General features: G+C 40.2%; 1 protein-coding gene across 6 annotated transcripts in view; it reads left to right on the plus strand.

Moving 5' to 3' along the window:
• Positions 1-13531, plus strand: part of LOC133385023 (F-box/LRR-repeat protein 2-like) — a 113766-nt gene extending 100235 nt beyond the window's left edge. For 5 of the 6 annotated variants that reach the window (XM_061627204.1, XM_061627170.1, XM_061627183.1 and 2 more), the window contains 2 exons: positions 7869-7979; positions 12593-13531. In XM_061627204.1, the coding sequence (XP_061483188.1) occupies positions 7869-7979; positions 12593-12719 (238 nt within the window). In that variant the 3' untranslated portion in view covers positions 12720-13531. The remainder of the gene's footprint in view (positions 1-7868; positions 7980-12592) is intronic. The other variant, XR_009762758.1, reaches the window with a different exon arrangement.
• Positions 13532-14450: the final 919 nt, after the last annotated feature.

Raw genomic sequence — 14450 nt, forward strand, 5'->3', positions numbered from 1 at the left:
AATGTTTGAGGCAATATGAAATAAAAATATAATCTGACCTTCAAGTAGTAACAGCCAGTGAAGTGTGGTGGAGCTGTTCTCCTGACAACCATGTTGCTTCAGCCTACTTGGGGATGAGGCAGGACAGGGTAATTCAATTCCAAATTCATGGTGATTTAAACATGCATACATTGGTTTTGTACAATAGCTTTTGAGGCCAAATCTGGAGTTTCATAATCCCTGTTTCAGGCTATGTACCCTGTGTCACTGACACAGGCTATCCTGCGGCTGGTGTAAAGCATCGAGAATATTTTTAATTGGTTAGATATCTACATTTAAAAAAGGAGGCTGGGGTTTTGTGTTTGTTTTTGCTGGAGTAAGCCAGTCTGCGTCAATGGCTACCAAGCTCCAATTGCCAAAAGGGGTAATGACTGAGCTCCCTTTTCATCATTGCTGAATTCACCCCCCTCCAAGCTGAGGGTCTGCTAATTAAGATCCAGAGTGGAGAGTAGACAAAATAACCCAAGAGTGTTTCCCAGTACATTTTCAGTTTCCTGTACTGAACTGCAGCACATTAAGACTGTGTTTTCTAGGTAGCTATGACAACATCTCCATAATTGTGAGCTTTTATGTTCCTTAAATGCAACTCAGTACTGCTGGACTACCTGGGCTTCATTTGGCTAGTCTGGTCTATTCACCTTATGAGTCCATTATTTGCAGCAATGTTTGTAGCTGCTTCTCATGTAGCTGTTTTTCTTCTACGAACTAAGTGGATTTCAATACCATGGTACTGGAACATCTCCTCCTTGCAGTTACTTAGACTGCAGCACATTCATATAAATTGCTGTAATAAAACTGATGGACTTGCTTGATTTGCTTTGCCCTCCACTCTCACTGTCTGCAAGGAGATCAGGGTCTTGTAGTAACATGCTCTGAAAAGCTTGGCAAATGGGACCAAAGGTGCATCCTTCAGTTTGTTATGCTGAAGCACATATTCAAGGAATGCCTTGACCATCTAATCCAGACATGCGGAACCTTTGGTGCTGCAGATGTTACTTGACTACAACTCCCCTCATCCCTGGCCATTGGGGCAGATAGGAGATCAGCAACATCTGGTGGGCCAAAGGTTCCCCATCCCTGATCTAATCCTCCCTTCTACTGCAATGTAGTGCTGTTCATCCACCTGCCTTGTTCAGAGACAGAACACTTCCAGACAACCTGTTTGTTTGTTTGTTGATTGATTGATTGATTTATATCCCGCCCTTCCTCCCAGCAGGAGCCCAGGGCGGCAAACAAAAGCACTAAAAACTTTAAAACATCATAAAAACAAACTTTAAAACACATTAAAACAAAACATCTTTAAAAATGGTTCTTAAAAAAAGCTTTCAAAACATCTTCTAAGATTAAAAACATTTTAAAAAAGGTTTAAGAACATAATAAAATGCAGTTCCAGCACAGACACAGACTGGGATAGGTCTCTACTTAAAAGGATTGTTGAAAGAGGAAGGTCTTCAATAGGCGCCAAAAAGATAAGAGATGGCACCTGTCTAGTATTTAAGGGGAGGGAATTACACAGGGTAGGTGTCACCACATTAAAGGTCCGTTTTCTTTGTTGTGCAGAACAAACCTCCTGATAGGATGGTATCTGCAGGAGGCCCTCACCCGCAGAACACAATGATCGACTGGGATAAGGGATAAGACGGTCTTTCAGGTATCCTGGTCCCAAGCTGTATAGGGCTTTGTATACCACACTAGAACCTTGAACTTGGCCTGGTAGCAAATGGGCAGCCAGTGCCCATTTATTGAGCATTCATTCTGATTTGTTTGCAGGGAAATTAGATAATGCTGGCTATTCAATGAGCATTAATTCTGATTTGTATGTGGGGAAGTTAGATGATGTTGCATCAAAGCAAGTGTTATCCCACACACTTTCCAGTGTGTTTTCCCATCACTTAATGTGCAACCTGAATTTGACAGTAAGTGACTAAATCCCACCCCAAAATAATGACAGTCTGGAAGTGCCCAGAGACTGAGCCACGATCTGAGAGTAGATGGGCTGTGGCAGGGCTGGTTCAAGACATTTTGTTGCTTGATGCAAAGGACAAAATGATGCAACCCCCCCATTCCATGTTCAAGCCCTGTGGACTTGCAGTTGAATATTGCTTAAATGCTGGTGATTCTGTTTCTGTTAAACTGCACTTCATGTTCCATTAAAAACTATGTCATTTGTCACAAAATTACATAATTTATGTGGCACAATTACATAATTTATGTGGCACAATTACATAATTTATGTAATTATTTACATACATTGCATAAATTATGTAAGCTATGGTGTCTTTACGTTATTCTGCCCCATTCATTTCAGTGCAGAGGAAAGACAATGCAAATGGGGGAGGAGGAAAATATAATTAATTACGTATTGTTTGAAGACTGAAAGCAACAAGAGTGAATACATATCGTATTTGCTGGATTGGTTTCTGTTCTGACATGGAACGAATAAGTAGATATTGGCAATTTCCCCTCCTGTTTCTGTTCTCATTGGGATTCTCTGACAACCCTAGTGGCATCTCAGACACAGCACACACTGAAGGGGAGGCAAAAAAATCCAAAGGTGGCCGCTGACCTCTCTTACAGCAGACATTCTAGCACACTTTTTTTCTTCCTATGTAGAAAGAGGCTCCTGTTTTTGTCCTGGATTAAGATCTTTCTGATCTGATTACATTGTGGAAGGAGGAGGAGTCCTTGGACTGGATTGAGTGAGTCCCCTGACTCTCCTAGTGAGGGAATGGCACCCAGTCAGTAGCAGAAATCACTTTGAGTCTGCTGCAGGTGGGGCAGAGCATTTGAACATGATTCAGTTACTCTCTAGTTGCCCTTCCTAGTGCAATCTGAGAAATAGCCCTGAGAGTTTCTCTGCCTCTCAAGCCTGAACAGGCAAGTGACGTTACATAGAACTGACCTGCTTGTCCATTTGACATAGCCCCTGCCAAAAGTGCTGCTTCTCTTCCTTCACCCATTCTGGTTTCTCCCTCTGGCTTCACAGTCTCCATAGGATGGTTCTATGCCAAACAGCTCTTATAAGAAACAACATGATATGACAAAATTGAGAAGCTTAGATAAACCACTGTTTCCAAAATGAGTACCTGAAGGGCTGTCACATAGAGGAGGGTACAGATTTGTTCTCTGCTGCCCCAGAGGGTAGGACTTGGTCTAATGGTTTTAAGTTGCAGGAGCGTAGATTCAGATTGGACATTAGAAGGAACTTCTTGACAGTAAGGGCAGTTCGGCAATGGAACCGACTGCCTAGGGAGGTGGTGGGATCCCCTTCGCTGGATGTCTTCAAGCAGAGGCTGGACAGCTATCTGCGGGAGATGCTCTAGCTGTGGATTTCCTGCTGTGAGCAGGGGGTTGGACTCGATGGCCTACAAGGCCCCTTCCAACTCTATGATTCTATGATTCAGTAGCACTAGGAGCACTTAGCCTCAGCACAATCAGAATCAAAATAACAGGACTTCCAGGAAGGGTGACTTCGCTTGTGCCTGCTTTTGAGACGGGCTCCCGCCTCAAAAGAAGCTTATTCAGATATAAATCAGTCAGAACATTTTTTTTTTGACTGATGAAATTTCTCCCGGGCAAGGAGAAACGTAGAGATCAACCTCAAAAGCCTGTTTTTGTTGGGAGGACTGGATTTCATTAATTTATGAGAAAAGGTCCAGCCAGCAATGCCGGACGGACTTCCGAACAAGCTCTATCTGATTAATGCGATACGTTTATCTTTTCTTCAAAGAGAAAACGGACTAACAGGCAAGCACCCTTCTTTCTATTATTTTTTTTACTTGGTTTAAATTGTTGCAGCAAAAAGAGATTTGTCAAATGAATCAGCTTTAAAGAACTTCTGGGTGAGCTATAACTCTTCTCTGTTATTCACGAAATTAACAGCTTATCTCTGTTTCTATTGCAAAAAGCTGTCCTGGAAGTGCATTCTAAAGATATAAACAGAAGAGGGATTTCTATTCCGAGGAACATTATATTGTCTGGGACTATTCTCTTTTTGGTCTATTTTATTTTGACGAATCTGCTTCTTCACGACCCCACTAACTGTTTTGATGCTGGGAACTAAATTTGTTTTGTATTCTTGAACATAGAGAGATAAGGCAGGCTGCTCTGTTTATACTGTGATGTCATCAAGCCTGGAATATTAACCCAATTGTTGCTGAAATAAGAAGTGGTTCTTCTTTATTTTTGTTTTGTTTTGTTTTCGTGGTTTTAAAAATGGCAATCAAGAAAGTGGCTGAGAATCTGGAAGTAATTATGTTTCAGAAAATAATGGATGAGATTGAGATAACGAAACAAACCCTGCGACAGGGCAGTAAGGAGCTGAAAATTGAACTGAGCAAAATGACGCAGGAGCTTAAAGAAATAGGGGATCCTGTGAGAGAGGAGAATGAGATCAGAGATGAGAAAAGAAAAAATAAAGGGAAGATACAAGCCCTGGAGATTGGAACAAATGTGGAATTGGAAAAAGATCTGGAGTTTATGGATTTTAGAAATAAAATCTACTGTTTGGAATTTAACGTTATCTCTGAAGAAATTAATGAAGATATTAGAGATAAAGTTATCAATGGCTTGGATAATCTTCTGGACTGGAATGACGTGATGGAGCTTGATATAGAGAAAATCTATGGAATTAACTGCAGCCATGTGACAATGGAAAAACTCTCAAGAGATGAGCCAGTGCATTTTGTAAAAAAGAACACAGATATGACTTTACAACAATATTTCAGCAACTTATTCAGAATTGATGGCAAGAAAATATTTGGGATAGAGGAAATTCCCATCAGACTCTTATTATATGACTATGGTTATGACAGCAAGATTATTATGGAATACTGATAATGGAAGATTGGACACTGAAATTACTGGACTTAACAGGACTATTGAAGATGGAAGATGGAATTAATATGGATAATGGAATAATGGCTATTGAAATTATTGGACCTAACAGATTTTGATGAGATAGATTAATCGATATGTTTATTTGGACTATGGTTATGACAATAAGATTATTATTATTATTAACGAGATGGATTAATTGACATGTTTATTAGGAGAAAAATTGATAGATATATTTCTTAAAGAATTGAAACCTCTCTTTGACTTTTTGTGGAAAGAATAAAGTAATGTTTATGAGATTTGATGATTAATTAAGATAACTACTGGAGGAAAGTGATTTTATAATATAATTTAAGAGACAGGATTGTTATATATTGTAGACCTATAACTGATTTGATCTGCGACAAATGGGAAGTCAACATTTTATTTTTTTGTTTAATCATTTTTGTTTTGTTTTGTTTTTTGTCTTTGAATGTTTTATGATTTTGTTTTGTATGTTTTATGAAAATTTGAATAAAAATTATTGTAAAAAAAAAAGAATCAAAATAACAGCAAGAAACACAATATGTTTCTTCGGGTTTGGGACAAAGGCAATCTTGTGGTCTCTGTAAACCCTAAGACCTCTTGCTAGGCATGTAAGAAGACATCAGTTTCCATTCTGACCCTTGTTTGTTGCCCATGTTCAAGACTGGCCACATATACTTGTCTGAATTGAGCATTTTTCACTGTGAATTGAGCCGTATTAAACATTACAAATCTGTCCATACTGGACAGGTAATATTTGATCTTGTCCATATCATTGAGGGTAGAAACCTCAACTAGACAAATGTTGGCAGCAAAAAAGACTTCTGAATTGAGTCCACATTTCCTCAAAAATAGTTTGCTATTAGCTATCCAGGTATTTTTATAAGGTGAACGTAACTGCTCTGCTGTATACTGTTTGACCAGTCCATTTGCTGCATATTTCAGTTTTATGAAATAAAAGAAAATTGCCATCAGAATAAAATATAAGATTGGGATTACTTCCACTTCTTCCCATTGGTAGGCCGTGGGCACTATTCATTTCAGTGCAAAGTTCACTGAGTGCAAATAGGAAAAAATTAATACATTTCCTTTGCAGATTGAAAACATCAGCAGTAATAAATACTAATCATATTCACTCAATTGATTGTCAGTCTGGACATGGGACAAATAAGCAAACATTGGTAGTTTCCGTTTCCACTGGAGTTCTCTGACAGTCCTGCCTCTTGCATTTGCATACTTTATTCTGCTGGATGTTGTTCTCCGTTTTGAATATTGTTCCATGGTCAGTCACAAAACTTCCAAAGTCACCTGAGCAAAACAGTCTCCCTAGTTCCAAATTTAGCAGTCAGTGTTGCACGACAAGACTTTGGGTCTTGTCATCAGGACTCCTTCTCTAACTCTCCCGCAGTCCCCATACACCTCAGGAATCTGCTCCAGAGGGCTGCAGGGGGAGCCGAGGAAGAAGTATTGTCCCACTTGCACAACAACAGTGTTGGGCACAATCCAGCGAGACCCTGAGCAAGACCTCATCTACTGACTTATCCCAGAGGGAACTGTGATGTGGGATCTGCACTTGGTAGGGCTCTAGCATTGGTACCAGTTGGTTCCAGATTGTTTCACATCTCTAGACTTAACGATAAAGCACAATAGGTATAACAGGAACTTCAGATGGATCTCCTGCTGTGCAATGCATGCAAATTATAAAAATATAGTTTCTCATGGCTATTAAATTTCCATGACTTTCATGGCAGCTAAAACTGTCTTAAAGTTACACATGTAAAAGTCAAAACTCCAGCCGTGGTAAACACCTCAAATGCTAAAGATTCGTTTCTTTTGATGGCAACCAAAACTAGCAAAATGACGATCAGTGCTTTGCGTGGCAAGGTTCCCTTTTGTCTTTGCAAACAGTTGTATACATGAGCACTGTAAGGTTGTTTTAAAAACAATCACTGATTTGTGAAGTTTATTCTCCATATGCTTTGATGTGTATGGTTCATAAGAGAGCAAACGCTTCAAAATATCTGTCCTAGATTGCTTACAGAAAATCTTAGGACCTGCTTTCATATGAGGAAAAAATACACCCATTCACCCTAAGGACATGATGAAGCTGAAAAGCTGTTTCACTGTGAGTTCATCTTAGCTTCATTCATTGTGGTTAGGCTCATTGTTTTCATTGGTTATGCACACTTGACTGTCTTGGGTGCTGAATATGCAAAAGAACAAGTAAAAATGCAAGTCAAAGTATAAGTATCTCGAGGGCATATGTTTTCTAGCCCAAAGTATGTTACCTAAGATACAAACCAGGAGCAGGGCTGTAATAAAAGATAGAACTGTGACAATTTAAAACAGTTTTCCCTATTACATTCTCACCATTTGGCAACACCATATTGAACATAATCATTATTTTGGTTGGTGTTGTAGTTATGTCGGCTACATGTGCCTTTGTTGTTGTTGTTACATGCCTTCAAGTCGATTATGACTTATGGCAACCCCAAGCAAAAGGTTCCCTTTAATTCTCTTTGTTGGAAAAAAAATTAAACTATTTGTGATAGCAGATCTACCTATACAGGCTAGGTATAAAAGCAGAGTATTAAAGTGACAGATATAGAAACAAACTAAATACTATTGCAGAAGTGGAAACAGAGTGAATAAAGTGGAAAATGTTGCCCCTGCTTCAGCAATGCCTTTTGTTCCTGATTTAACGACCACAAGTCCATCACATCCTGTACAAGGCATATACCCAAACCTTGGCTGACTCTTATTGCAAATAGGTTGTTGATCTTTAAAGCATGAAACATCCATTTCATCTGAATCTTCATCTGGTGCTATGCCTATCAAGAAAAAGTAATCTTTGACGGTTTACATGTACTATGTAGTCAGTCTGAGAGGTGGCTTCATAGAGCAAAATTGTTTTTCAAATCTTATTGCAAAACCAGAACTTAACTTGTATCTTGTCCATGGGCTTTTAGGGTTTGCTTGCTGGCTAGCTTCTGCTTCAGGACTCTGGAGTGTGTGAAGCTTAGTTTCTGCAAAGGTATCTCCCTGGATGCAATTGTGAAACTATGCAAAAACTGCAAAAGGTGAGTATGACTGGCAATGACACAAAATTGCTAATACTAATCTCTAATAAAATTCAGATCTTGATGATTCCAAGGAACCCTGCTTTAAGGAAGCGTTGTGGTTTTGTAATTTAAGGAAAAAAGTAGTTATGAGAGGGACGTGATTTGAGGTTTATCAAACTGTTCATGGCGTGTAGAAACAGCATATGGAAAACTCTTTTTCTCTCTTTCATAATACCCAGTGAAACTTATTAGCAGTAGATTCAGGACTCACAAAAGGAAGTACTTCACACAGCCCAATAGAATTTACTGCCACAAGACTTGACAATGCTGCTAGTATAGATGACTTTATCAAGGATGGGTGTTTTAAGGTCTAGTATTCACTCTATTTTTGATGTTTAGACATGCATGTCAACATACAGTATGTCTCATCAAAGGGGAGGGGGAGGAAAACGCCAAAGGATGAAGAAGTAGGGGAAAATTTTACATAAATAAGTCTTAAGGGTGGGGGACCCAAGAAGCATGCTCAGTGGCCATGGAATACTGACTGACTGTCATGGGGAGAATGGAAAACTGGATGGCATGGAGTGTCCTGTAGGTAGGAACGGCCTAATGACTGGAACAGTAGAAAGGAGCAACATTTTATTATAGGGTTCTATTTGTTTGCCATAATGACTAAATGGAACCTCCATGTTCAAAGGCAGAATGAATACCAGTTGCTCAGGGCATTATTAGGGTGGGGCTATTCCAAATACCAGCTGTTGCTGGAAACTGCAGGAGAGGAGAGCCCTCTTGCCCTCAGGTCCTGCATGCAGGCTTCCCATAGGCATCTGGTTGGCCACTGTGAGAACAGGATACTGGATGAGATGGTCCATCGGCCTGATACAGCAGGCTTTTTTTCACTTCTTATTCATGCCCCACTGGTTGTCAGAAACTGCTGTCAGAAAGAGAATGCTAGATTAGATGGGCTTTTGAGCCATATTTAGCTGAGGGACTGCAATTTCAGTGAATATGTGAGCAGGGAATGGTGATGGCCTAGTTAACCGTGTCAGTGCACCCATATGGCCTTGTGATCCCTGATAGTCATGCAGCAGGAACCCAACATAATTGGGCTTCCCAGTTGCATGAAAGCCCTTCAGTGTGTATGGGCCATACATATATTGATGTACGTAATGAATGTGAGTTTGTCGAAGGAGAGGAATGGTCAGGGAGATATGTATGGATGTTTGGACATAGCTAGCTGTCATGGCCCCACTTAAGCAGGAGTTCTTTGTAAAAATTTGGTTTGATCCAACAGAACATTTCTTATAATGTCACAGTATTGATAAGATGTTATCACTTAGCAAATGGATTTCACTATTCCCAGAAGATCAGAGACAGGGAATCTGTGGCCCTCCAGATCTTGTTAGACTCCAGCTCCCATCAACCCCAGCCAGCATGGCCAATGGTCAGGGATGATGAGAGCTGTAGCCCAGCAACATCTGGAGGGTCACCTGTTTCCCACCCCTACTATGGATGTCATTAACTCTCCTTTTTAGAGCCCCATCCTCACCATCTCTTATTATGGAGACTAATTAAGTTTGCATCAGTATAAGGAGTGTGGTGTATACAGTTAACCTTTTTTTTGTTTAAACACTTGCAATAACATAAGAAGGCAATGATACCCCAGGCTATGGTCCAAAGGCACATGGGGCCAGCACCCTGCTGAAGCTTAAGCAGGGTCAGGTCTGGTCAGTGGCTGGATGTGAGATCTCCTGGGAACCATGTGTAAGCTGCCTTGGGTTTCTATTATTATTATTATTATTATTATACTGCATTTTCCACAAATACACATGTGCTCAAAGTGGTTCACACAAACAGTCCAAACACTGTAGCACAACAACACATAATAAAAAGTATAATCACTACAAAAATATACATCAAAGTATAAATGAGCATAAAGCTCAACAACAAAGCCAAGTCAAAAATATTTAAAAAATAATCCTCAAGCTGATACAAAAATCTCTTCCATCCCCGACCCCATAGCTCATCCAAAGAGCCAGAAAGTCTTCCATTTGAAGGCTTCCAGGGCTGGAGGGTGGGGCAAGGTAGGTGGAAATAGCCTCCCCTGATTACAAACAGTCTCTCTCCCCTCATCATTTCCATAATGAAAAGGCAGGGTATAAATGTAATTAATTAATTAATTAATTAATATTGCCACATTTCAGGACATTAGAAGTGATGAGAGAAATGCAGCTACAGAATTTATCCTGTATAACAATTTAACTGAGAGATTCATGCACAAATGACTCTTCACCAACATATGGTTATAGACTTACCTTGGGAAATAGCGTAAGAAGCAAGGCTAATGTAGACTTTTGTAACAGAACAAGGAAGGCAGAATTCATGCCAGGGATACCCCATACGTTCTTGGAAAATTACAGGAGGCAGGAGAAGATAATGCTGTCAGTTACAGCAAACAAGGTAATGACAGGCAGCTGTGACAGCACTACCGAGAGGTTATATGAACAGAAGGTGCTTGCATTTGTGGCTCGTGTAATGTACTGGCTAGAATATTAAGTTTAAAAGTGGGCCTGCTCAACCCCTGAAACTATAGAATTATTTACAAATTTTGCTTGTTGTTTTTGCATGTAATTATTTGATGTGCCAGTTTACAGCAAACCTGTAAGGCACTGTGGGAAAATGGAGACTCATAAGTACATAACTAAGCTGCAGAGACAAATGAACTGGGAGCTTCATTTCCACAATGAAAGATCCAAAGCAGTGTTCAGTTTATACAAACCTGCATTAAGAAACATTCATGTGTGGGTTGAATGCACTATGTGTGGGTTTACTTCACTGTAGTCAAGATTAAGGGCAGTGAGTGTGAAGTGTTGTATTACATTCCAGAGCAATTGGCATTCCACACCTTTATTGTTTGTTTTATTTTGTAGTCTGAGTCAAATAACCTTTAGTCTCCTTTGAGGTAAATGAATGGCTCAACCTCTATTAAACATTTCCTCATTTAACAAATTCTTTAGAGATACTGCAGTGCTACCCTGGCTTTTTATTTTTCACTCCATGCTGCTGTTCAGCTGTTGCTGGCTGGGAATCAGGACTATTTACAATACTTTGCTGTTATTCAGTTGCAGAAGCACACGTCAGACTTCCGGCATCTTCCCTTTTTCAGTGTTTCAAGGAAGCCCTTTTTATTACCAGTGGAAGAGTAACTGTTAGAACACAAGGAGATATAGCAATAAGGATCAAGCATGCAGTTAGATGTTTTGTGGGCTGAGTTTGACTTATCTCAAGGAGAGGCTGAGAACTCCCCCCAAAGGATGGCAGTCTTCAAAGAGGTTTATTCCAGACTCCTGCCACTGGACTTGCAAAGACTAAACACCTTTCTTTCTCAAGTGATGGTGGAAGCATCTTTTTAACATTTCTGTTGTTACAGAACATAAGAGCCTCCTGGATCAGGCCGGTGGTTTGCCTAGTCCAGCATCATGTTCTCACAGCTGCCAACTTTGAGAGGTACACAGGCAGGACATGAACGTAACAGCTCAGGGGGAGCAGGGAAGAAAGAGAGCTTTCCTCCACCCCCCTTTCTTCAGTATACCATCCAGGCTGGCTGCTGTGCTGGGAATTGCCCAAATGGTGCAGTCCCAGCTGGTAGTGGCTCCTGGAATCTGACTGGAATACTGATGCAGCTGCTTCTGTTAGTTCCAAAGCAGTCGATAAAGGCTGGAGATATACCAAAAAAAGAGATGGAAAGCATTTAGTTTCCTTTTGATGAGAGAGCACTCACATCACACTTACAGCGAGATTGTAATATTTGTTTGACTTACAAATATCCAAGCAGAGCACAGAGGAAGCAACTGTGCCAATCCTACCTTAGATTCCCAAAGAGCATTCTAAAGAGTTTCACTTTCAGCCAACTTGCTGCTCTCTGCTTTTGTTTTTCTTTGTCTTTCCAAATTCATAACTGCCAAACTGGCTTCAAATGTGTGTGTCTTCCCCATCGTCTTCCTCTGTGCCTTCTGAAAGCTGAATTCCAGTCCATCAGGAGAATATTTCCAGCTGTTAAGGACATATGATGCCACCTGATATCAAGTCAGACCATTGGCCCATCTGTCACAGTACACCAGTCTTCCTCAATCTTGTGCCCTCCAGATGTTTTGGGCTACAACTCCAATCAGCCCCAGCCAGCATAGTCAGTGATCAGAGATGATGGGGACTGTAGTCCAAAACATCGGAAGGGAATCCACTCTAATTGGCAGCAGCTTTCCTTGGTTTTAAATAGGAGACTTTCACAGCCCTACCTGGAGATGATGAAAATTGAACCTGGATCTTTTGCATGAAAAACATGTGGTCTACTTCTGAGTTATCTTTGCATTAAGATGATTTAATTAACAGTGACCAAGATGGTCAAATTCTCATCTTCCAGAGAGATGAAAGTTTGATGATAGAGGCTTTATTGCCCCATGTCATGCATATTCATCTTGCTATGGAATGAAGCTCTACAGACTGTCCTATCCTAAAGTTCATCTAGAATTTTAAAAAGGAAGCAACAGAGTTTCAGGGACTAATTCTGTGGTTCCAGGTGATCTGTAGATAGTGCATTCATTTATTTTACTAATGATATGTTTTCTTTTCAGACTGAAGATACTTCATTTATATGGTTGCTGCTTTGTGCCTGATCTGGAATCCATTGAAAAAATCAATAAAAATGTTGAAGTGTGTCATGACCTGCCAGTCCCAGCTACGAAATTGCAATCTGAATGAGGACAAAGAGACGCTCTATTAGTTCTTCTTTTACATACTTCAGAGTTTTATTCAGAAGACCGTACACACATTTTTACTTGGGCAACGTCTAGGAACCTACCTCTACTTAGCTTTAATCCAGATACTAACTTTCTCTGTTGCCATCTTCAGTATCTATGAAATGCGGGGGGGGGATAACCTTGTCTAGTTTGCAGGGCTGTTGCAAGAGATACAGTTTAACATAATATGAAAATAAGTACACTAAACTAGCTAAATATTTGTTCAAGTGTATGCCTTTCTCATATTTCTTCTGAACATTATTCATATTTTAATGTTCTTTGTCAAAAATGTCAATGCTATGTGGGCCCCTATGAGCCTGCCCACACATTAAGATAATTCATAATGCCCTGCTGTCTTCCAAACCCGTATTTGATTTGGACAAAGGAAACAGCTTTGTCTATGATGCACCTAGATTTTGAATTTCACTATCTATTGGGGTCCATCTTGTCCCTTCTGTTCAGGATGTCGTTTGGTCTTTAAAGCAGGGATAGTGAACCTGTGGCCCTCCAAGTGTTGTTAGACTACAGCTCCCTTCATTTCTGACCATTGGCTGTGCTGGCTGGGGCTGATGGGAGCTGAAGTCCAACACCACCTGGAGGGCCACAGGTTCACTATCCCTGCTGTAACGGTTGGAGTGAATTACTTGTCTTTCTTATACTTAGTACATAAACTGTCTGGTAGATAATTCCTTCCACAGATTTCTATTATTGTTTTTTACCTGCTGGTTTATTATTCTGGTTGATTTTTTTAAAATTAAAAATTGTGTTTTATGATTCTCACGTTAGCTGCGTTGGATTGTGCAAAGAAAGGTGGAATCTAACTATTTCAAATAAATAGATGAGACTATTCAGTTACAGTAGGGCCCCGCTTTACAGCAATTTGCTAATACAGCGGTCTCAATTAGATGCAATTAGACTAAAGCCCTACTCATATGGTGCTTGTTCCGCTTTTACTGCTGTTTTCAGGCATCGCGCGCCATTCTATTCAGTGAGTTCTGCTTTACAGCGGTTTTTGCTTTACAGCAGGGGTCCGGAACATAAGCCGCCGTATGAGTGGGGCCCTACTGTATATAGATATAAATCAGCTTAGTGGGCTCTCCAGCACTGGAGGCATTTAAGAGGCAGCTGGACAGTCACCTGTTGGGTATGCTTTAATTTGGATTCTTGCACTGAGCAGGGGGTTGGACTCAGTGGCCTTTTAGGCCCCTTCCAACTCTACTATTCTATGATTCTGTGAAGTGGATATATTTCTCCTGCTTGTTTGAAATATGGCCAAAGCCATATGTTTTTGAATTGAGAAAATAGATTTGTCATTTGTTCTAACACATAATTAGTGGACTACATTTAAGTCTCTTTTGATTTCAATAAGTGAGAGAAGATAACATTAAAACAAGAACTTTTTTTTTTTTAAGTTCTCAACTTTGGCTGCCTTGGGCTAACTGTTCATACTTTCCAACTTTTCCACAAAACTAGAATCATCCAGCACTTGAAGTTCTAATGTTGAGCATTGGGATGTCTAAAGCTGTAAACACAGTAGTCACCAGATCAAAGCGTTTCCGTTACCCACACCTGGAGAGAGGATGGGTTGATCTGCCATCAGTTGTGAAATCTCTTTGAAGATGAATTTTTACAAAATGCACTCAAGTGGCTCCCACCAGTAAAAAGGGGTGGGATTTGACTAGTGTCATGTGCC

The sequence above is a fragment of the Rhineura floridana genome, chromosome 1 (assembly GCF_030035675.1).
Source record: "Rhineura floridana isolate rRhiFlo1 chromosome 1, rRhiFlo1.hap2, whole genome shotgun sequence".
In the NCBI taxonomy this organism is placed as follows: Eukaryota; Metazoa; Chordata; class Lepidosauria; order Squamata; family Rhineuridae; genus Rhineura; species Rhineura floridana.